The sequence below is a fragment of the Harpia harpyja genome, chromosome 13, assembly GCF_026419915.1.
Source record: "Harpia harpyja isolate bHarHar1 chromosome 13, bHarHar1 primary haplotype, whole genome shotgun sequence".
NCBI classification, from domain to species: domain Eukaryota; kingdom Metazoa; phylum Chordata; class Aves; order Accipitriformes; family Accipitridae; genus Harpia; species Harpia harpyja.
Genome location: NC_068952.1, coordinates 23,594,316 through 23,618,637, shown reverse-complemented (window position 1 = coordinate 23,618,637; position 24,322 = coordinate 23,594,316). Strand labels below are relative to the sequence as shown.

The 24,322-nt window shown below is 39.0% G+C and overlaps 1 protein-coding gene across 4 annotated transcripts in view; it reads right to left on the bottom strand.

Annotated features, from left to right (window-relative positions):
• BTBD9 (BTB domain containing 9) overlaps positions 1–24,322 on the bottom strand; it is a 147,913-nt gene that overhangs the window by 12,626 nt on the left and 110,965 nt on the right. For 3 of the 4 annotated variants that reach the window (XM_052806873.1, XM_052806871.1, XM_052806874.1), the window contains one exon: positions 1,128–1,206. In XM_052806873.1, the coding sequence (XP_052662833.1) occupies positions 1,128–1,206 (79 nt within the window). Of the gene's footprint in view, positions 1–123; positions 501–1,127; positions 1,207–24,322 lie in introns of those variants that run through there. The other variant, XM_052806872.1, reaches the window with a different exon arrangement.

Here is a 24,322-nt window from a genome sequence, read left to right as displayed (position 1 = left end):
TCTTCACTATAGTTATGCAGTGCTCCATATAAATAACTACACAGGATATTAAATTCCTTGGAAATAGTAACCAATTTGAAATTAGAATTATGTTTTAAAAGCCCCTTACTCTTCAGGGCTTAAAGCTAACTTTAAGAATTAAAAGTTGGAGGCAATGTTTCAGGTAGGCTGATTTGCCAAGTTTATGCAATGTAACTCATTCTTTATTAACAAAGAGTTGAGAACTTAGAAAGCCTGGCATGACAACAAATGAGACTGACTGTATGGATCAGTAATGGAAAAGGCCTTCTTAACTCATGTACAACAACTCTGCAGTCAGTTTCTGACTCTGTATTTCTAAGAACTCACTGATTAAGACTGAACTGTACACTGCAAGAGAGAGTGCTTAGAAAAAAGAAAAAAAGAAAATTATATTCCCAGTTCAGTTGATTGGTCAGCTTCTTTCCAACTGTCTGCTGAGACGTTGACATCTGGTGGTGCATATGTTTGCAATAATTGCTCTGAAATTGGACATGAACAATGCTATTTGACAATTCTTCCAATGCTTAAGAACCAGCAACCCCACATGCTAAATATGATCAGAAATCCTGACTCCTAGTACTGTTAGAGTTGACAAACTAATTACTACAAATGTAATAGTGCTAACCAAAATAAATTGGAAAGTGTGAAAATACAATGTTTTGTGCTGAACTACATGTGTGGGACGTAGACATGCATGCATACACACAGAAGCAGCAGCTTTTAGTGCCTCTTATAATCTCATCATATAAGGTCCTAATCTCACAAAGACTTACATGTATTCCTAAATTCACATATTGTAAATTGTTTCAGTGAAGTCAGCTGTAAAATCTGGACTTCCTCTGAGGCAATACACAACAATTATGAAAGACAGAAGCACAAGTAAACAAAAAGAGGATGATATTGCACTTGATCGGTTAGGGCAAAATATATTTTTTCTGTATAAAATGAATTGAAAAAAATCTCTTGGTTTGGCCACTGTTGGTTAACTGATTTACCAGGTATGAAAATTAATTATAAGACAATCTTATGCAAATACATACATTTTAGAAGGCAACTGTACTGTTGTATATTCATGAAGAATATAGATGTTCTTAAAAGTTCCTTACCTCATTAGCTGTGTTGTGAGTTCCAACTATTCTGATAAAAGATGCAGGCTGTTTATCAAAAGTGATTGTTTGCCAGGATCTACAAAAAAGCCCAGAAAGACATACAAATATTAAACACTGTCACAACAGCTTGCAGTAAAATATACAGAGAATCCACTCAAGTGACAGTACATACTATTATCACTTAACAGGGCAAATAGAGAAACACTTTTCATCACCTGTATTTCCAGCGCCCCTTGTTCATTTTTATATTTACGTGCCTTGACTCTGCTTATATGTTTCCCATACATACCTTATACTACTATAATTTGCATATAAAAAACCTGAATCAAAAGTCTAAAATACTTGACTAATATTGACTGTATTAGATAAACAAAAGATCAGGTAAATAAAAGGAAATGCATCTATCTGTTAACTACCCATAAGAAATCATCAGAGCTTGGTTACAGAAAATTACAACCCTAGGAGAAAAACACCACCCAAAACCTCAGACAAACTCTTCTGACTCTAAGTGGAACAGTGGAGGCAGAGGAACCAAGCTTCCCTTGTGTGGGCCAAGGTCCTTCCAATAAATTACGAGTGACATAAACCATTCTTCACAGTCCAGGTTGTGAGGATTTCCTTATCCTGACACAGAGACAGTGGGGAGAACAGACCGCCCCCAGAGCTGGAGCGTAACTTTTTGGGCTACACTGAGAACACTATAGGCAGATTGGGACCACTAAATCTTCCTTCCTCATTCATACTCTTTTGATTTGGGCAAGGTACAACACCTCAAGTAGCCTAACACACAGCGGGAAAAGGACACTTATTCCTACCATACTTCTGTGCTTACAGAACACACTAACAGTAAAACAGAAGAAACAAAAAGAATAATAGGAACTAGAGGTTTCAGTTTGATGCCACTCTTCCACTACACTAGATTAGTGCTTGAACACATTAGAATTTAAATTTTCGTATTCATAAAACATGGAAGCTATATACAGAATTTAACTTCTTAGCAAAACTAGACTCTATCACAGGTGACTTCAGAAATAAAATGTAGTTAAGTATAACTTGTTTAACTCACTACAGAAGAAAAACGTTGGATAGTTTTCCTGAATGTGTTCAGAATACCTTCAGAAGTATTCGTATAAGAAATAAGGGACTGAAGCAAAACTGGAATAAAACACGACTCACCACCAGAAGACTACCCCAAAGCCTGGCAGTATGAACAGCTTGGTTGCTGACTATTTGTCAGGCACTTGAATTTTCCCTTATTAGGAAAACTTCTTTGTCACAAACATAGCATTTCTTGGTTTAATTTAGTTGACTATTACTTTTATCACTGCTGTCAGGTTATATTTGCTTAAAGAAGATTATGAGCCCAATCAAGACCAAATTTCAAGTAGTTTACTGGTATTACTGCATGAAGCAATGGATGTAATTACAGTTACTCATCATAATAGAAAGTCGTGGTCTGTGTCAGGCCTCAGAGATAAAGCAGTTATCTATCTCACAGCATGGTTTATTTATATCCCTTATATGGCTATGTCCTCCTTATCTTAGAGCTCAGGCTGTTTCTTCAAGCTCTAAATAAAATATAAAATGAGAATGGACTATTTCATTGATCTGTCTCAAAATCTGAAAGACTGCTATGATTTAAACATTTTTTTCCCTAAACAGGAGAACAATTCTTCTTGAGTTTCCTTCTCATATTATTCTAGTACAGCCAGTCAGTCAATCTTCATGGCCAAATGTAACTTGTTACCTTGAACTACAGAGTCCCAAAGATGAGTGGCTGAGACAATCAGATGATTGCAACACTACTACTTCTCATAACAAAGTATTGCCATAGTTTGCATTATGCACATGCTTTCACAATTACACACGCACACACTTTATGCAGGGAGAGTGATGATGTAAAAATCAGATTTCCCTATACAGTGATTTGGAAAACATTCTAAAGCTATTCTAAATAAAAGAGTTTAAGATCCTAAAGAAGCCATTAAGAACAGCCCATGCCTTCCTAGCCTCTGAGATAGAGTTTGTGTTCTGTGACGAGAAAATAGGTTAATTAGGGATCATAGAATAGAACATAAATGGGTCTGTAATTATTTATAGTACTTCTGAGCACTGGTCAAATACACATTGCAAGAGTTCAGTGCAAATTTTCCAAAGATGGCACTAAATGCCATTGTCTGTCATATGAAGTGACAACAAGGAAGCTGACGCATCTATTCGGGAATACAAACTGAAAAGCATGACAGATATTAAGAGAGGTTGAGAAAAAGACTTCTGAAGATCCTTTTGACAACACACTTCTAGATCAGCTCTTCCAGGAAGCTCCTAGGTTTTTCCACTTCCCACTGCATTACAAGTCCTTACTTTCTGCTACAACACTGTTATTAGGATAGGATTATATTACGCTTTTAATAATATTAAAACATGATAGAAAATAGTAAAAATTCTTGAGGACCTGAGACTTGAAGGGAGATAGGGTTTTCAATAAATTTGGTCCTGAGAATATTTACTGTTTTGGTATGTGTCCATTTTATTCCTTTCCCATTGGAAAAAGAAAGTCAAAATTATAAACAATTTGTAGAACAGTTATTAAAATTCAAGTTATTAAAATTCAAGAATATTGCCACTAGAGAATTAGTACTTGATGGGATAATGAGAAAATTAGGTCTCTCAGTTTATTTCCTTAGCAAAAAGGAAAAAACAAAGTAGAAAACAACCCAAATGGATTTGGAAAGAGTCACTTTTGAAATAAGCAAGGCAAACCTTCTTCACTAGAAAGCTGCACCGATTTTGACTGTAACAGTACATTTGAGAACATCAATATATACCAAAGAAATACCTCTCCAGTACAGATATAATTATGCAGCAAAGAGATAATTTATGCAGTGTAACTATACCCACATGAGAAGAGACATTAGTGACAGAACATTATCAAGGCATATCTGCCCTCTTTTTGCATTTTTTGCTGATATAACACATTCAGTAAGACTTCTATTTATGTATCAAGCCATAACAACTGTTCAGTGCTGTTTCTTGACTAAATTAAAGGCATCACAGGTAAGCCTTAAGTTTCTTTTTAATCTTCTTCTTTTACTACTAGTTATCTCTTCTGGTACTATTGTAATAATTTCAGTTCCTCTGTAGAAATTTTATTTTGCAAATTATTTTGTAGTTATGCCATTTGTGTAGTCATGCCATGTGTACGTGCTTATTTTATATTTACCTCACAAAAGCTAGTCTTTCTATCCTCAAAATCGCTGTTGGCGATCTTTACAAAAATTTCCTCCAAACTTTATATATAGCTCTGGTATTGATTCATACATAAGTCACTGTACTCCAGGAACAGCAGCATTCAAACATATCAAAAGCACCTCATTTTTGGTCTGGGATTAGATACTTCTGGGTAATAGATGCCATTTCTTCACCTTCACTCCCCATATGCCAAGCAAACAAACCTTTCAAGCTGGTGGTAATACTTTCACCTTCTTTACCTCAGACATGGTCATAAAGAAGCTATCAGAACTTACTTCTCCCATAAACTGACATTTTTGTATTTGGACTTTCTGTATCCCTGTACTCCTTATTAGTGACCCTATAACAAATTGATTTTTCAGGGTTTAGCTTTTAAGTATTCAGGAAGTGTTGATCTTCTTTTCTGCTTTCACACGTGTCTTGCTGGTTGATTCATTTTAGATTTGCTGCTCAATCTGCAGCAGTCCTAGTCATCACTTTCACAACAGAAATAATCACTACCTCAAGCTGAGGTTTACATCTCTAAGAGAAGACTCAGGACTAGCAGCCTACTCAGATTTATACCAGGGTCCTCAAGCTGAAATGCAGCACTACAAGTTGTTTGGCTAGCAAAGGTCCCCTGACACTACAGCTCCATTTTCCAAAAGAAATTAGCCTTGTTACAGTCCTACAGTGTTTTATTTAACACTCTACATCTCACCTCAGCCACCTGACTTCTAACTCTCTTGTTCTGCCTGACTCCCCGAAGGAGATGCAGTAATTGATGATTAGCATTCCAAAGCCATGCTTGCATCCTGGAAGCCTGTCATATTTAATTACATTTTAACTATATTCGTCTTCTATAATAGTCTGAACATAATTTAGATAATTATCTTTTGCTCTCTTATTCTCTGACTCTGCCTGTCTCACTTAGAGCTCCTTGCAATGAAAATCACTTTCTCTGCTCAAATATACAAACACTCTTGGGCCAAGTGCTTTCATCTCTCCAACAGCAACAGCTGTCACTGAAAACTCAATGGCTTTGTGCATCCCACAATCTCTTCAACCTATTCTATTCAGAGGAAGAAGAAAATCATTAGAAACCCCTCCACTTTCATGTTTCTTCCTGCCTTTTTCTTTATTAGACTATTGCAAGAAGAATGCAAGAAATACTGATGTCCAGGTAAATTATAACAATAGCTTGCTATTGCTTAAGCTATCTGTAGCTCCAAAATAGCAATTCACCTCTTGAAGAATTTAATAGCTTTTCTCAGCGTTTGGAATCCTTCCCTAGTTATTTCTATGAAAAGCTGCTATCTTTCTAAACATTTATTAAATATAATAGGATATAAATAGTGACATTTTCCCGTTATTTCCTTCTCTTCCAGAAAGAACAAATTAAGAAAGAAGTGGAAGCTTATCTTTTATTGAGGTTTTCTAATGAGCCACTGGCACTACAGAGTACTACCACACTGTGGGATCACCAGAGCAACATGGATTATAGCTGAAACCAAGTTCTGCCAAAGACGTAAGATGAAAGGGAAAGCTGTTACATGTAACTAACATTCATCAAGCTGTAATAACCATATCATATTCATATCATGGCTTGCTTTAGGCTAAGCATGTATATTTTGTCTGTGCACATTGTGTCTCCTCACTTTCCAAGGTGACATACAACCTCCATTTTTTGTTCCTCACTCCAAGAAGAAAAGCAAAGCAGAGTTGGAAGCAAATGTAAAAATTAACAACACACCCTGAAAAATGTCAATTACCAGCAAGTAACCTCCATTTTCCTTTCTAACGCTTCTCCACATATGCCTTGTTCTATAGTAAGTAACAAAACACTTCTTAGCTTATTTGAATGTGGACTTTTTCAACTGTGACTACATATTGTTTTAATGAAATACAGCATTCAGTATGATGGAGTAGTGAGGAGATATTTGTAAAAGCAGATGACAGGAAAAGAAAAGAAGAGTTGTGTTGTCTTTCCATATATCAGTGTGATGACTGTACTGATGTAAACAAGACAGCAAGTAACTAGCATGTGATGCTGCCAAATAAAAAAATTGCATGCACATGTAAGCAAGCCAACTGAAACTCGAGAAATACTGTAGTTTGTTCTGCATGATGTGTTACACCCCTTGCTTTATTAATGAATACCATACTAACCTCTACTATGGAGTACGAACAAAATAAACACAGAAGCGCACTAAAAATGCTATAACAGTTACTGTTATGCAGACATTTTTCTTTTTAAAATACTAAAAAGGTCTACAGCTACCTTATAAATTGCCTATAAAGACACATTTTCCACCGCAACAGTACTAAACAATAAAGCGAAGTAATACTCCCTCTCCTGTTAAAGCTGTAATTTAACATACTAATTCAGAGTCTCACACTCATAAAGCACAGAAATCAAACTGGGTAGCTGGCTCAGCCACCCCCCTTCCATCCAGCCTCCCAAGCCACTGAGGGGGAAGACAAAGCATGAGAAAGAAAATATCATGAGGAATCAAAGGTGATCTACATTTTGGTTTTTAAATTAAAGTCAAATTAAGTGTGGTTCTAGCCCCGCCTGCCTCAACCAAAACCTGAGACCTAAAAATGAGTTTCCATCTATTCTGCTGTCACCATGATAGCACTCTCTCAAAAGGTGGCCCATCAAACATGGTACTTCTAAGGAAGCAAGGAAGGTGCAAGCTAGAAGTAACAGCTTGCGCTCAGAGGCAGAGGCAAAACTCACCTAACAATACATCTTGGTTATATTTATGCTTATGCTATAAGTCCATTGATGAGATAGAAAATATACTTTATCCAGTCTAATAAGGAGAAAAAAAACCCAAAAAGGTCTTGAAGTACTAATGGCAGAGGTAATAAAAATGGCTAAGAGAAATATAATGAGAGTCTAGAATAAATGAGAATAATAAATACTAAAAATCACCTGTCGCAGTATTTGTTACATAACGGTTTTATATTTTGACATGTAAAAAAATGTATTCCCACCTTTTGGGAAAACTCCCCTCAGAAGTTTTTATTCTAAATATACATCCCATAAGGAACACCTAATTTTGAAAGCATCTGAACAAAATTGGTAGTTATTTCTGCCCTATGATTGGTCCCTCCCACTAATCCAAACAAATAAGAACACTTTACTGAACTGCTATAAATGTTTTATTGTATATGATTTATTGTAGAAACCAAACATGGGCTTGATAAAGCAGATCTAGTAGAATAAAAATTCTGATATAAAATAGATCTAATGAAGTCTATACTGACTTTCTGACACCTTTATAAAGCTTCTAACGTAAAAGATTCCTTATAGCAACCCCTGCTTTCACAGCTTCAGTGCTGACATTTTTGCTGTTTTAGAAAAAATATTACATAAATAAAATGTTAAAATATAGTCAAATTGAGCAACAGTAAAACTGAATGTAGCAATTATTTTTCTAACTAAATGTAGTAACCAATTTTCAAATATATTCACATGCCAATGTAGACATCCAGTAGCATTTTTGTACTGCATAAGCCATGTACTCATATAATTTACCTTCCTCACACATTTTTTTCAATTTCAACAGGTTGTCTTCCTGTACTTCCAGACAGAAAGTTTATATTTAAAAATCTTAAACAAAATGAAATTATTAGCAATCTTCTGGTAACCGGCTGGCAGAATGCCATGAGCCAAATTTCTATGCCGTGTCAAGAACTGTGCATGTAGTATCTACACATATGTCCTTGGGGGATGGCAGTGGTGGTGGACAGAGGCTGTGAACTTGAGTAACCTGACCTATGAGTTCATCTTACGTACTTTTGTGTACACCAGAGCACACATGCAGAAGACAAGCTTGCACAATCCTAGAGGTTGAATTAGTTTTGTTGTGCTTACTCATTACCAATAGTTATTGCTCCTGATGTTCATGTAGATAGCAAAGGTATGAAAAACCATCCAACACATTAACATATCCACTAATACAACTAGCAGGGTGCTTTTAACTTTGAAGACTTCTTCCCTCCATAATCCTACAACAGACTCTAAGCTATTTTTATTACATAAATTTTCACACAAATGGAATAGCTGATGAACAGCAAATATATAAACAATATTTTTAGAGAGATGAGACAGAATCATGCTCCCTATTAATCAGTTCCTTTGTAGCATGTAGACTAACACTGTATTTATTGCACTTCTCTCTTACATTCCCTTGGGTATGATTTCATGGCCCACTCGTAAAAACTTCACATTTACAGCAACCGCCCTTCTATTACTGTCGATAACATCTAATTGACATGTCAAACCTCCAAGGAATGCAGTAAATTGAACCACAGCCTCTGAGAAGAATAAAACAGTGAAAAAAGTAAATCAGCATGTGCCTCCTCGTAACAGCAATACAAGCATACTAAGGTTTGCTAATGGAAGGGAGGAAAACTGTAACCCTTTCTACTACTACACTGAATTATCTATTAACCTCAAGGTCAGAAAACAAAGCCTTGTGACCTCAGACTGAAACTCGCCTAGAAAAAACCTGAACCCACATCTGTGACTGCAGTAATTTTAGACATGAGGCTGAAGTGAACCAAGACAGACAAAAATAACAAATACAACTTTTGCTTCTGTTACCATGTTATAGAACAGAAAAAATGTAGCTCCCCTCCAATAGTTTCTGATAAACTAAATTTTGGTATTTAATTTGTAACTCTGTACCTTAAAAATTTATAGGCAAAGAGCTGGGTAAAATTCAGGGATATAATTTTAAAAACACAGGAAACTTGACTCATGATGAAAGAGCACAGAAAGTCAGGCAAATCTTGTTTAAGTAGCAACCAAGGTAAAAGGAAAAAGGCAGAATGACTTTATAAATACGTAGCTGAAGTACATGAAATCCATTAAGAAAGAAAAATTGGTTTATAGGGATACAAGAAAAATAATGGAATGAAATTAGGTAATATGATGTTCAATACTGGTATCGAGAAAAAACAATTCTTACTGTGGGAACTCAGTGTGATAGAAAAGCAAAGAGCAGAATCCCTTCAAGTATATGAAACAAACCAATGGAGCATTCTTCTAAAAAAATACACCACATATCACATAGAGCAGAAATCCCCAAAGGACGAACCTAAAGATATAATAATTCTTCCATTTTGTGATTCATAGATATAATCTGTCCTGGTAAAAACATTACTGTGAATAAATCAATTGCTTAATACTGCATATACCTCAACACAGGATATTTTAACACTGAAGACCACACCTGTTTTGGCCAGCATAAGCAAATGTGTACTTTTCAGAGTTTTAATGAAATTAGATCCTGAATATCAACAATCTAATTATGACAAATCTCTAGATTTGATGCGTTAACATCTGACTGACCTCCTGACTATAAAAGGAGATGTCAACAGTTGCTGTATTTAATGACTTTGCCTGTAAGAAACAGCTACAGACAAAATAGTAACTTAAGCCCTAGTTCATGAACACCTAGCCATCTCCTATTCATTGAGTTATTAGATGATCTTAAGCAACAATGAATTTGAAAGTAAACAACCATAACCGCAAAACAACAGTTCAAGTATTAGGCATTCCTTTCTTACCTCAGGCAGATAAATGGGCCAGTTTCACAGGAGACATCTATAATCTGGACAACCTTTTTGTAGTAATATTTATTTATAAAGGTACTGAGAGTGCGCATGCGTGTGGGTGCCTGCATGCATGTGGGTATGTTCATGCATGCAGAGCTATTTTCAAAAGAGAGACTATTATGACTCAGAGAAGGCAATCCAATGTACTGCCATAGGATCCTTCCATAACATAAAAGCAGTAATCCTCATTGTTGAGTCCTTACCAGAAACTGCAAATTTGTTCCTGTGCTGACTGGAAAAAAAAACTTTGCTTAACAGGATGCAAGAGAGGAGTAGTATTCTCCTCCTAATAAGAAAATTAGAATTTCTGTTACATTGAGCAGAGCTGGCAATAGTTGGCAAAGACCTCTTAAGATAACAGGCTTTTCCAGAATTCCGTAATGTTGTAGGACAAACTGGGACCCAAATGTTTAGGGTGGGGAATATTTAAGTATTCTTAGCCTGTATGAACAATTAATCACAGAAGGAGGACAATAGAATTTACAAATATCTGAGATGGGCAAGATAGACTGAGGTAAAGCTGAACAACAGAATAAAGTTAAGAGGAATAAACCTACTAAGAGCAAGTTTTCTTAAACTATCAAAGAGCTTCTTCATGGCAAATAACAGAAGGTCAAACAGGTTGTATATTTAAGTGAGGCTGACCACTGAAAACAATGGTGTTTGTTGCAAGGCAGAGCAACAGAGCAACGTTTACTCATAAAGCAAAATTTAATTCTGGCAAGGCATTATCTATAAGGTCTATCAGACACAGTGATCATATCCCATCATATTCACATTTAGCCTGCATCTCCTAAGTAGGGTTAGGTACTGATAAAATATGCAATGTGTAACTCACCATTTTACTGATCATTTTTAGTATTAAAAAGTGACCATAGTACAATCAAGCAAAATACAGTAATATAGTCATGCTGTAACTCTCAAGGAATACATGTATTTCTTGTACCTCTACACTATAAGGAATACTTACAAACCCAGTATGTTGCTGCAGAAATAGGCTACTTGGGTATCCATCTAAAAACCTTACATTCTTCAATCTCAGCAAGCATTTCCTTATAATTAATTATCTTCTTTTCAGAATTTTTGTCAGCACCCTTAAGCTTTTCAAAAGGCATAAAGGTTTCACCTTTCACTAAAAACCACAGTGTTTATATCAGCTGATTTTCTTTTTAGCCTGGCAGAGATGACTGATTAAGTCAAGAAGAAAGGGTACAAAGAGGAGAGGACAAAGTTTTGTAATTGATCTCAGGAATAATGTGTAGATCAGGTCTTGGAGCTTGAGTATCCAGGATTGTCCCCTATGTACAATATACACACCATATATATCAACTTAATATTGGTTCTACAGAACCTAAGTCATTAACACTTATCAAGTATTTTTAGCTGTTTTGGTGGCATGTGTTGGAAAACAGGCATGGTACCATGTTCAAGTAAATGCAGAAGGCAGTCAAGTGAAATTGAGAATAAGGATGTTTTAAAATGGAATGTAGGGAACATGTTATCAGAACCAACAAGTCTGAATGCTTCTATAACCTGGTCCCTGGGCTCAGGGAAACACAACTCTGATTTGAATTTCAGTGTTCGTATAAATCTATCCTAACAACAAGTAATAAAGACAATATATAGAATAAGTAATATTATCTCAGATTCTGGTGTGTTCTTCCCTCCACCCTCCACCCTCCACCCTCCACCAAATACTCTGCCCACTAAGCAATGCTGTCTCTCTGGCATATTAAAAAAGAAAAAAAAAAGAAAATGGACTGAGAAAGTCAATGAACATTGAAGTCTACGTGAATCTACCCAATGTGTATGTGAAATATGCAACAAAAAGCCTATGAAATGGTTAATGTCTCAGAATGACAGATTTACCATAAAACATCAAAGTGCAGGTAAAGTAATTGGTGAAATAGTTAAAGTAAACTCATACTGTCTTTAAGAAAAAGAAGTAAAACCACAACAAAAACTCCTATTGAAAAGCTCTAGAAACTGGGTGCTCAAACAAAATCTCAAACAAATATGCATGCAAGAAGTCTTCACTCTATTGCTTAGTGGACAGCGAATGAGAAAAGTTGCTGTGTCAAAAGGGAAGGCAATGCTGAGCACTATGCATGGAGATAATGCAAAGGACAAGTCTGATTATCCAACCCCCAACTTTGCATTGGTAACTTCTAAAGTAAATGTGGTCAATGTATGCAAATTTGACAAATCAATTGTAACTGTATGTTGGATTAATATGTTTTAAAAGTCACAGGCATCAAAACAGGAGGCAAGAAATCTACAGGAACACCACGTCTCAGACAGATAAATGACAGCAACAGCGTGTGATGAAAGCACCATGGCACATTATCATGGTGATTTACACGACTCACGAGGTAGCACAAAATCAGTGATTCTGGCAACAGGTGGCCTTGCTCAGATTCAGTTGGGATAAGTAGTTGCAAAGATGAATATATAGATGAAAGAAGATGGCTAGTGCAGAACACGCAAGAATGAGTGCAACAATCAGACAGACGAAATCCCAACCACTTTCACAATACGGAAAACAAATCCCTACCTGGTCAAACCAAAGATGCTTTATGAATATCAACCCAGAAAACAAGATAATCAGAAAAAGAATAAATAAATAAATAAATAAATGTCTGGATATCAGAAACATATTTAGGGGTTGATAAAACAATTAAGGCAGCCTCTCTCTCCTTCAGTACTGCCTTTTCTCTCTTCAAAGCAGAATGAAAATACATGTATTAAACCCCCCTCCTGTATCTAGTGCTTACAGTAGAAGCAGTGGTTATCTGTAAAGAGTGAGAACTAGCTTATACTTAAAATGTAATCTCTTGTAATAAGAATAACTTGAAAGTTTGCTGTTTTATCACAGAAGCTTTAGAAAGTCACCTGGGAAGAATCAAAAAGGCAAAGCCATTGGGAAGTTTAATTTCTACTAAAATGTCAATGTAATAATAAATAACAATAAATATAAAATAATTATTAAAATGGATAATAATTAAAGGAAATTAATGATTTCTTTCACTTGTATTTTAAATAGAAGATTATGCAACAGATATTTTACACATAGTTAATTACCACTGTTTATTTTGAAAAAAATTCAAAAGCAAAAGTGCTCACAGATCCATTCAATCTGAATTTATTACCATGAAAAGTCAATATAAACTTCCTGCTATTCATCCAAGAGAAGGAGAAAACCAGGGCTTATTGTAAAGCATGATCAATAGAATAGCATAAGTATATTATGCACTCCTGGAAGAGTAAGGCATATTCTTTTCTTCAAGATTTATATTACTGTTTGAAATATTTAAAAAAAAAACCCAAAACCAAAACCACCACCACCAAAAAACAGCTGAAGTAAACAGGAATTCAGTAACACAGTAATCAAGTTACCCATTCCTAGAGAACACTGTGGGTTTGGAGAATTCCCTAGGATTTCACTGTTGTGGGCTAGGGGTTTAAAGTCCTCTCTGCTTATTCCCTCCAACCCAGAAAAGAACAATGTAATTCAGCTTCACCAGCACAGTTTGGCCCTTCGCAGAGTTTTATAAAGATATTTGTGTATATTAATGACACGCTTTGGGATAATTATTATTTCAAGTTTCCTCCCTCCCAAATGTATTTTTTCTAGATGATATATTACAAAGTAATAAAACAAACATCTATTTATATTCTTAGCTTGACAATTTTTACAGGCCTCCAAAGAGACATTCAAGTCTTTGATGGCATGGGAGAAAAATTCAATACCCAGAAGAATGTTCTATGTTAGGGAATGTTTTGACTGTACAGAGCTACACGATTCTGATGACAAGGCGGAGTGCTTATGGGTGAGGATGAGAGGGCAGGCCAATAAGGCAGATATTGTTCTGGGAGTCTGTTATAGACCACCTGACCAGGTTGAAGAGACGGATGAATCATTCTACAAGCATCTGGCAGTAGTCTCAGAATCATGTGCCCTTGTCCTCGTGGAGGACTTTAACTTTCCAGACATCTGCTAGAAATACAACACAGCAGAGAGTAAACAATCTAGGAGGTTCCTGGAGTGTGTGGAAGATAACTTCTTGACACTTCTTGACACAGCTTGACACAGCCAACCAGGCGAGGAGCCTTGCTAGATCTATTGTTTACAAACAGGGAAGGACTGGTGGGAGGTGTGATGGTCGGAGGCCATCTTGGGCTTAGCGACCACAAAATGATAGAATTTTCAGTTCTTGGTGAGGCAAGGAAGGTGGTCAGCAAAACCACCACTATGGACTTCCGGAGGGCAAACTTTGGCCTCTTCAAGGCACTGGTTGAGAGAGTCCCTTGGGAGACGGTCCTGAAGGGCAAAGGGGTCCAGGAGGGATGGACATTCTTTAAGAAGGAAATCTTAATGGCTCAGGACCAGGCTATTCCCATGTGCCGCAAGTCAAACCGCCGAGGAAAACGACCGGCCTGGCTGAACAGGGAGCTTTTGCTAGGACTTAAGAAAAAAAGGAGAGTTTATCATCTCTGGGGAAAAGGGCAGGCAACTTGGGAGGAGTACAGGGATCTTGTTAGATCATACAGAGAGAAAATTAGAAAGGCAAAAGCTCAGCTAAAACTCAATCTGGCCACTATTGTAAGGGACAACAAAAAATGTTTTTACAAATATGTTAACAGTAAAAAGAATCCCAAGGAGAATATCTATCCTTTAATGGATACAGAAGGGAACGTAGCAACCAGTGATGAGGAAAAGGCCGAGGTACTTAATGCCTTCTTTGCCTCAGTCTTTAATAGTGAGTCCAGTCATCCTCAGGGTACTCTGCCCCATGAGCTGGAAGGTAAGGATGAAGAGCAGAACATACCCCCCTTAATCCAGGAGGAAATAGTTAGTGACCTCCTACACCATCTGGACACTCACAAGTCTATGGGACCAGATGGGATCCATCCAACAGTACTGAGGGAACTGGCAGAGGTCCTTGCCAAGCCACTCTCTATCATCTATCAGCAATCCTGGTCAACAGGGGAGGTCCCAGAGGACTGGAGGCTTGCCAATGTGACTCCCATTTACAAGAAGGGTCAGAGGGAGGATCCGGGGAACTACAGGCCTGTCAGCCTGACCTCGGTACCAGGGAAGATTATGGAATGGTTTGTCTTGAGAGCACTCACATGGCAAGTCCAGGATAAGAAGGGGATCAGGCCCAGTCAGCAGGGGTTTACGAAAGGCAGGTCCTGCTTGACCAACCTGATCTCCTTCTATGACCAGGTGACCCACCTAGTGGATGAGGGAAAAGCTGTGGATGTTATTTTCCTTGACTTCAGTAAGGCCTTTGACACTGTCTCTCATGGCATACTCCTGGAGAAGCTGGTGTCTCATGGCTTGGACAAGTGTACTCTTCACTGGGTGAAAAACTGGCTGGATGGACGAGCCCAGAGGGTTGTGGTGAATGGGGTGAAATCCGGTTGGCGGCGGGTCACAAGTGGTGTTCCTCAGGGCTCGGTGTTGGACCCTGTTCTGTTTAATATCTTTATCAATGATTTGGATGAGGGGATTGAGTGCACCCTCAGCAAGTTTGCAGACAACACCAAGTTGGGAGGCAGGGTCGATCTGCTTGAGGGTAGGGAGGCTCTACAAAGAGATCTGGACAGGCTGGATCGATGGGCTGAGGCCAATTGTATGAAGTTCAACAAGGCCAAGTGCCGGGTCCTGCACTTCGGTCACGGCAACCCCATGCAGCGCTACAGGCTTGGGGAAGAGTGGCTGGAAAGCTGCCTGGCAGAGAAAGACCTGGGGGTGCTGGTTGACAGCCGGCTGAATATGAGCCAGCAGTGTGCCCAGGTGGCCAAGAAGGCCAATCGCATCCTAGCCTGTATCATAAATAGCGTGGCCAGCAGGAACAGGGAGGTGATTGTTCCCCTGTACTCGGCACTGGTGAGGCCGCACCTCGAGTACTGTGTTCAGTTTTGGGCCCCTCACTACAGGAAAGACATTGAGCTGCTTGAGCGTGTCCAGAGAAGGGCAACCAAGTTGGTGAGGGGCCTGGAGCACTAAGTCTTATGAGGAGCGGCTGAGGGATCTGGGGCTGTTTAGTCTAGGGAAGAGGAGGCTGAGGGGAGACTTTATCGCTCTCTACAACTGCCTGAAGGGGAGTGAGGTGGGTGCTGGTCTCTTCTGTCAGGTGTCTGGAGATAGGACAAGAGGAAATGGCCTCAAGTTGAGGCAAGGGAGATTTAGGTTAGATATTAGGAAAAATTTTTTTACTTAGAGGGTTGTCAGACATTGGAATAGGCTGCACAGGGAAGTGGTGGAGTCACCATCCCTGGAGGTATTCAAAAAGCAAGTAGACAGGGTACTTCAGGACATGGTTTAGTGGGCATGGTTGATGGTTGGACTCGATCTTGAAGGTCTTTTCCAACCGAAATGATTCTATGATTCTATGATTAAGAAACAGGTACTGACACTATGGGTATTATTTGGTATTGCTTATTTTCTCTAAGCAGAACTGAGCTAACATCCAAATTGATGTCAGAGTTACTGTGATATTTTCTTCATTCTCCTCACAGTAACGTGCATGAAGAGGAGCTGAGAACAGGCCAGTCACAAGGCAAAGAGGAGCAAAGCAAAACTTCAATGCATATGGCACATGCAGAGCTGCAATAAGTGTATGGCAAAACATTCAAGGGAGACTAAGACACTGCAGTTTGCAACTCCTTGCTACTCTGTTCAAGGCTCATTCAAAAGTTCCATGCATATTTGTGGCTGAAAACCAACCATAAGGAACTGAAGGTAGAAGCGGCAAAAAGAAAAGACAAATGAACAATTTGAAAACCTTCTTGTAATCCTGAATCACCACTAAGAAACATAACTTAAAAGAAGCTAGATCTTTTTTCAATCAAACTAAACTCAGCTAAAATAAAAGCTAGCAAATGAAATGTTAGATGCAGAGTTTTCCTATTTCTGAGAGGCTCCTAATGCTTTGAAATGGAATACAAGTCTGGTTTCTCTCTGTGAAATCTTAATTCTTTGTGCTTAATAAGATAGGTCTGTGAAGCTGGAGCCTCTCTCTTCTTTTGCTTTATTAGAATATTTCAAAATGTGAGCATATAAACACAAGGAAAAATATGTACTTCAATGCCGCTATCATTCAGGGCTTTTAAGCTCAATAATTACACAAAATGACCCTTTATATCTGTCTGACTTGCTCTAGTAGGCATTACTAGCGGCATAATGAACAGATTAATGAGAACACTCAGTTTATTTTTGTGAAGTGAAACTTGAAATTGAGCTTAACAATGTAGCAATTTCCCAGACATCTTGCTCGGGTATATTTCATCTTTGTATTGTATGAATGTACCTACACTGAGTTTGGCAACTCTGGAAGAGGCATTTGGATTTCACAGAGTTGCTATGAAATTTGCTTCATGTAAAATAGGACGAACCATGGTGGAAACAGACTCTGTTTGACAGAAGAGGTACAACAACAGTTTCGCTGTGAAATTAACTTAATGTAAAATAGGATGAAGTGTGGTCAAAATACTCTGTTTGACATTGCAGGTACAAGAGCAGTTCCTTTTATTCTGTTCCACCCTGCACTTGGGAGCTCAGGTGTGAGACAGAATTAAGAATTATACAAAAATTATGAAAAACCTTCTTGTCTCATTCTAGGTATGACAGGACAGTAGATGCAAGCAATACTGATGGGAAGCAACACAAAAAGTGATGTGAGCGTACAGGCAGTTGGAAAGGCAAGCCGGCTGAGAAACGTTCAAGATGTTTTATTATGAGAGAAAACAGTCCTATGAAGTGGTTAAGGAGAAGAATGATGGATGAAAATGGATGTGAGGAAATTCTAGAGATGGGATCACAGAGTGAAGTGGAGGAACTAGAGGAGGAGAGGAGGGAAAAGCTGCTTTGTTTGTGGCTAAACATAAGGAACTACATATATGACTACGTTAACGTGCCACATGCAGTTACGAGGAAAGGTATTCACACACTTCAAATATCTCTACAGCAAAAGAAATAATCACATCATGATAGAGATTAGCCTGGTTTCACAAAAGTATACCCAGAAAAAAAAATCCAAAATTGAGTTTGCCACTAACATTGTATAAAGCACAAGTATTTTCTCACTTGAAGTCCTTAGACAACATGCAAAACACTCTTCTTTACATCTGAAAAGTGGTTTAGAACTTTTAAGTGCATGACCTAGATCTCTCTAGGTGTTCTTTACCTGTGATTTATTATCAAAGGAAATACAGCAGTGCCTGAAAACTGGAAATGCACATAGTACATCATAGGATAGAAATATGAAACACTGGACAAGAGCAGTAAACCTCAAAGTTGAAAATTATTCTTGAAAAATCATTCAGAAGACAGTTAATAAGTTTTGTTAATGAATCTTGCATCCACATCCCAAAGGGCCTTTCATGTGAAAGTACTAATTACATTCATAAAAAAAGTATAGAAAAAAAATGAGGGGAACTGAGCTGAGAATTTAGGATTTGAAATAGTTATTATATAATAAAAAGATAATACGCAATGGAAATGTGAAATTAAGTCTGGAAGTTTTTAAACATTTATCATAACAGCAGTATACTCTTAATGAGTCCAGCAGGGGGAAAAAAAAAAAATATAATGCAATATGTTATAAACCTTCTGAAAATGAAATCATGCCCTCCACAAGAAAATCATAAAACTGTCCCAAACCAGCCATATAGACACTTGATACCAGCTGCCTTAGAACTGCCCATCAATAAACAATATTCATTGTCTCCCAAATTCTAGCAGAGTATTAGACCCTTTCTCCTACTGGGGAATTGAACATGGTATGTCTGCTGCCAATGGATTAGATCCATTTCACAATAACTACACAAGAGAACTTTAAAGAACAATAGTTGATAACTGTTGTGATAGTCTGTTTTGTATTTGTCTTTACAGGGCTTATTTTATCAAAAGTGTCATTAACTCTGAAGTCTGACTTCTACTGGCCTTTGCTATCCTCTGTTTTTCGTTTGACTTTCAGACTCCTTGTCAGCAAGTTCTTCTAACAAGTGCAGGTCTCTATTGTTTGACACTAACACACTCAAGCCCACTTATCATAAATATTTAAAAAAATAGGATGGAACATGACTGTTTTTCATTGCTGTCATACTGCGTAGAGAAAAACAGCTTATTGTGGAAAAGAAAAAAAATAGCCTCCATAAAGCATTTGAGAATTGACAATTACACAACTAGTATGCATTAATTGGCTCTCACTTAGATAAGGTATGCAAGCTTCCCCCGTGAAGATAACAGACATCCAGTTTCTGTTTTCAGCCTTTTAAAACTGGGAGAAGAGGAGGTTAGGAGTAGCCCGTCAGTTCCTGGTGTTGAGCATTGAATTATTAATTTTCAGAAAATACTACATTAAAAATACCATTAAAACAACCCAAAGCAGCATACTGATAGTTTAAAGGGGAAGTTCATGCTTCAGTAGACTGCCAAAACAAATATATACTATTTAAACATAATTTACTTTTCTTTCTCATGGTTTTGTTTGCCACTTACTGATCATCAAAGGTGTCTGTTGAAGTCTCTGTTTGCTATGTTTATGGTTCATCCTACCCCTTGTGCCAGAGATTCAGCAAAATGATTTGGCGACCACACAGGACACTTGGGAGACAGCACGCTAATGACTTTCACAAAGGACTGTAACTCCACTGAAAGACCAGGTAGACAAAAAGTCAGGCAGCAAACAGCAAAGGAAACAACTCTTATCAACATGTCTTTGAAGACAGGAAAGTGAATAGAGAATATTACTAGCAAAGTAAATTTTCTCATTGCAAGTATTCTGTCTCTTCAAATGCGGGCCCCTGTGAAATTCTCCCATGTTTTAACTCCATCCACTTTCATTTGCTACTGCAGCATATCCTACACAGAAAAGCAAGTGAGTTATTTTTCTGGAGTCTACTGCAGTATATTAAACACCGAACTAAAGTCAGAAAGGGTAAACCCAGGATTTCAAAACCTTATCAACCACTTAGACTGCACTCACATCTCCAAAATTTGTAAGAGAAACAGACATAATTTGGAGTATACTTTTTGGAAAGAATTCATATTTTAGCCTGACACAAATACATGTATAACGATTCTTAGTTGACTGTTGCTCTGGGAGGTACTTGTAGTCAAACAGACAATCATAGTCCCATGCAGGGACATATCTACTACTCATTTTCTTTAAGCCTAAGTGATGACAATTTTTATACTAATGCAGGATTAGTCCTTTTTGGGCTGGGATGGCCAAGTATTCATCAAAAAAATTAGGATTTGGCTGAGACAAAAAGTAGTTTCAAAATGTGACCACATTAACAAAAGATTTGATCCATTTCTTTCAGGTCAGAGAGGAGTGCGGCATTCATAAGCATACAGAGAACGAAGAGATGAGGGTGCTGTTGCTTCCGCCCTGTTACGCTGTAGTGTGGTTAAGGCAAATGGCTGAACGCAGGAATCTTTAACTGTCTACCTAAACCTGGTGATGAGTCAAACCCAGGCACAGTGCCCGAGTTTGATTCTTGCTTTTCCTTGGGGAGTGCCTGAATCACTTGACTAAAAGGCAGTCAGTGGCAGATTTCTCTCTGTTGGAGCTGTGCTGTTTGCATAAAATACCAATGTAACCATGGTAAGAGGAAGGACAGAGACAGAAAAAACAAACCAACAATCTTTTGCATCCAGCAGGAGTATCTTTACCATTACACTATGACAGTAAGCCAGACAAACTGTACCACCTCTGCCTTACTACAACATCTGTTAATTTTGGTTAAAATCCAACTCTTCATCTCCTCTGTTTGTTGTTGTTCAAATTACATAGAGTGAAAATAACTTGTTTGTTTTCAGGGCAAAAGATCCACATTTTCAATTTGTTTTGAGAAGCCTTTTTTTTTTTTTTTTTAAACTTATAGAAACTAAACCAAAAAGTCAGTTCTTCACATATTCCTACCAGTGACTGGTTCAATTTTCTTCATTAAGATGTCTCCAACACAATATCGAAACCGTACCCAACAATTTTAAATAAGGGCCTTCATCCAGTTCCTGAGTCACTGGACAATGATGTCTCTTCTGTTCTACATTCAGCTGGTTTTGAGTAGTAAGAGTATGGCTTGTTAGGTCACAGTACCATGTTTCAGTATTTTTCAGTAAAATAAAAGTGGTCCAGCTCTGACTGTATGCAGTTATGATCCTCTGTGCTTTACAGACCTGTCCTAACATTTGTAGCATTTGGCAGTTATATAGTATTTTATGTATTTATTTTACATATTTAATATATATAAATATATAATATATAAATATACATATATTATTGTATATGTTTATTTTTCTATATGATACATGTTCTTATTTATATAGTATTTAGAGTTATCGACCTGCCATTACAATCAAAGTAATTTTTGAGCTGAAGTAATTTCAGCATTTCTGCAAATCCTATTTGAAAAGAAAATTAAACATATTTAAAGGGTTTTCTTTTCTGTGGTGGTGTGACTGTAAAAAAAAAAAATCCCAACTTGCTGATCATAAAGGGCAAGAAATTTAAATTGAACATCGAAGGGGGCAAGGAATAAAACTAGGTGCACCAGAGATGAGCCTGGGAGCAGCATGCCGATGTTAGGGGTGGATTCGATGACCCAGCTCAAATGCATCTACACCAACGCACGCAGCATGGGCAATAAACAGGAGGAGCTGGAAGCCATTGTGCAGCAGGATAGATATGACTTAGTCGCCATCACGGAAACATGGTGGGATGACTCCCATGACTGGAGTGCTGCAATGGATGGCTACAAGCTCTTCAGAAGGGACAGGCAAGGTAGAAGAGGTGGTGGGGTGGCTCTCTATGTTAGGGAATGTTTTGACTGTTCAGAGCTACACGATTCTGATGACAAGGTGGAGTGCTTATGGGTGAGGATGAGAGGGAAAGCCAATAAGACAGATATTGTGCTGGGAGTCTGTTATAGACCGCCTGACCAGGTTGAAGAGACGGATGAATCATTCTACAAGCATCTGGCAGTAGTCTCAGAATCGTGTGCCCTTGTCCTCGTGGAGGACTTTAACTTTCCAGACATCTGCTGGAAATACAACACAGCAGTGAGTAAACAATCTAGGAGGTTCCTGGAGTGTGTGGAAGATAACTTCTTGACACAGCTGGTGGGTGAGCCAAGCAGGGGAGGAGCCTTGCTAGACCTGTTGTTTACGAACAGGGAAGGACTGGTGGGAGGTGTGATGGTCAGAGGCCATCTTGGGCTTAGCGACCACAAAATGATAGAATTTTCAATTCTTGGTGAGGCAAGGAAGGTGGTCAGCAAAACCACCACTATGGACTTCCGGAGGGCAAACTTTGGCCTCTTCAAGGCACTGGTTGAGAGAGTCCCTTGGGAGACGGTCCTGAAGGGCAAAGGGGTCCAGGAGGGATGGACATTCTTTAAGAAGGAAATCTTAATGGCTCAGGACCAGGCTATTCCCATGTGCCGCAAGTCAAACCGCCGAGGAAAACGACCGGCCTGGCTGAACAGGGAGCTTTTGCTAGGACTTAAGAAAAAAAGGAGAGTTTATCATCTCTGGGGAAAAGGGCAGGCAACTTGGGAGGAGTACAGGGATCTTGTTAGATCATACAGAGAGAAAATTAGAAAGGCAAAAGCTCAGCTAAAACTCAATCTGGCCACTATTGTAAGGGACAACAAAAAATGTTTTTACAAATATGTCAACAGTAAAAAGAATCCCAAGGAGAATATCTATCCTTTAATGGATACAGAAGGGAACGTAGCAACCAGTGATGAGGAAAAGGCCGAGGTACTTAATGCCTTCTTTGCCTCAGTCTTTAATAGTGAGTCCAGTCATCCTCAGGGTACTCCACCCCATGAGCTGGAAGGTAAGGATGAAGAGCAGAACATACCCCCCTTAATCCAGGACGAATTAGTTAGGGACCTGTTACGCCATCTGGACACTCACAAATCTATGGGACCTGATGGGATCCATCCAAGAGTACTGAGGGAACTGGCTGAGGTCCTTGCCAAGCCACTCTCTATCATCTATCAGCGTTCCTGGTCAACAGGGGAGGTCCCAGAGGACTGGAGGCTTGCCAATGTGACTCCCATTTATAAGAAGGGTCAGAGGGAGGATCCGGGGAACTACAGGCCTGTCAGCCTGACCTCGGTACCGGGAAAGATTATGGAACGGTTTGTCTTGAGAGCACTCACACGGCAGCTCCAGGATAAGAGGGGGATCAGGCCCAGTCAGCATGGGTTTACGAAAGGCAGGTCCTGCTTGACTAACCTGATCTCCTTCTATGACCAGGTGACTTGCCTAGTGGATGAGGGAAAGGCTGTGGATGTTATTTTCCTAGGCTTCAGTAAGGCCTTTGATACTGTCTCTCATGGCATACTCCTGGAGAAGCTGGCATCTTGTGGCCTGGATAAGTGCACTATTCACTGGGTGAAAAACTGGCTGGATGGACGAGCCCAGAGGGTCGTGGTGAATGGGGTGAAATCCAGTTGGCGGCGGGTCACAAGTGGTGTTCCCCAGGGCTCGGTGTTGGGCCCTGTTCTGTTTAATATCTTTATCAATGATTTGGATGAGGGGATTGAGTGCACCCTCAGCAAGTTTGCAGACAACACCAAGTTGGGAGGCAGGGTCGATCTGCTTGAGGGTAGGGAGGCTCTACAAAGAGATCTGGACAGGCTGGATCGATGGGCTGAGGCCAATTGTATGAAGTTCAACAAGGCCAAGTGCCGGGTCCTGCACTTCGGTCACGGCAACCCCATGCAGCGCTACAGGCTTGGGGAAGAGTGGCTGGAAAGCTGCCTGGCAGAGAAAGACCTGGGGGTGCTGGTTGACAGCCGGCTGAATATGAGCCAGCAGTGTGCCCAGGTGGCCAAGAAGGCCAATCGCATCCTAGCCTGTATCATAAATAGCGTGGCCAGCAGGAACAGGGAGGTGATTGTTCCCCTGTACTCGGCACTGGTGAGGCCGCACCTCGAGTACTGTGTTCAGTTTTGGGCCCCTCACTACAGGAAAGACATTGAGGTGCTTGAGCGTGTCCAGAGAAGGGCAACCAAGTTGGTGAGGGGCCTTGAGCACAAGTCTTATGAGGAGCGGCTGAGGGATCTGGGGCTGTTTAGTCTAGGGAAGAGGAGGCTGAGGGGAGACTTTATCGCTCTCTACAACTGCCTGAAGGGGAGTGAGGTGGGTGCTGGTCTCTTCTGTCAGGTGTCTGGAGATAGGACAAGAGGAAATGGCCTCAAGTTGAGGCAAGGGAGATTTAGGTTAGATATTAGGAAAAATTTTTTTACTGAGAGGGTTGTCAAACATTGGAATGGGCTGCCCAGGGAAGCGGTTG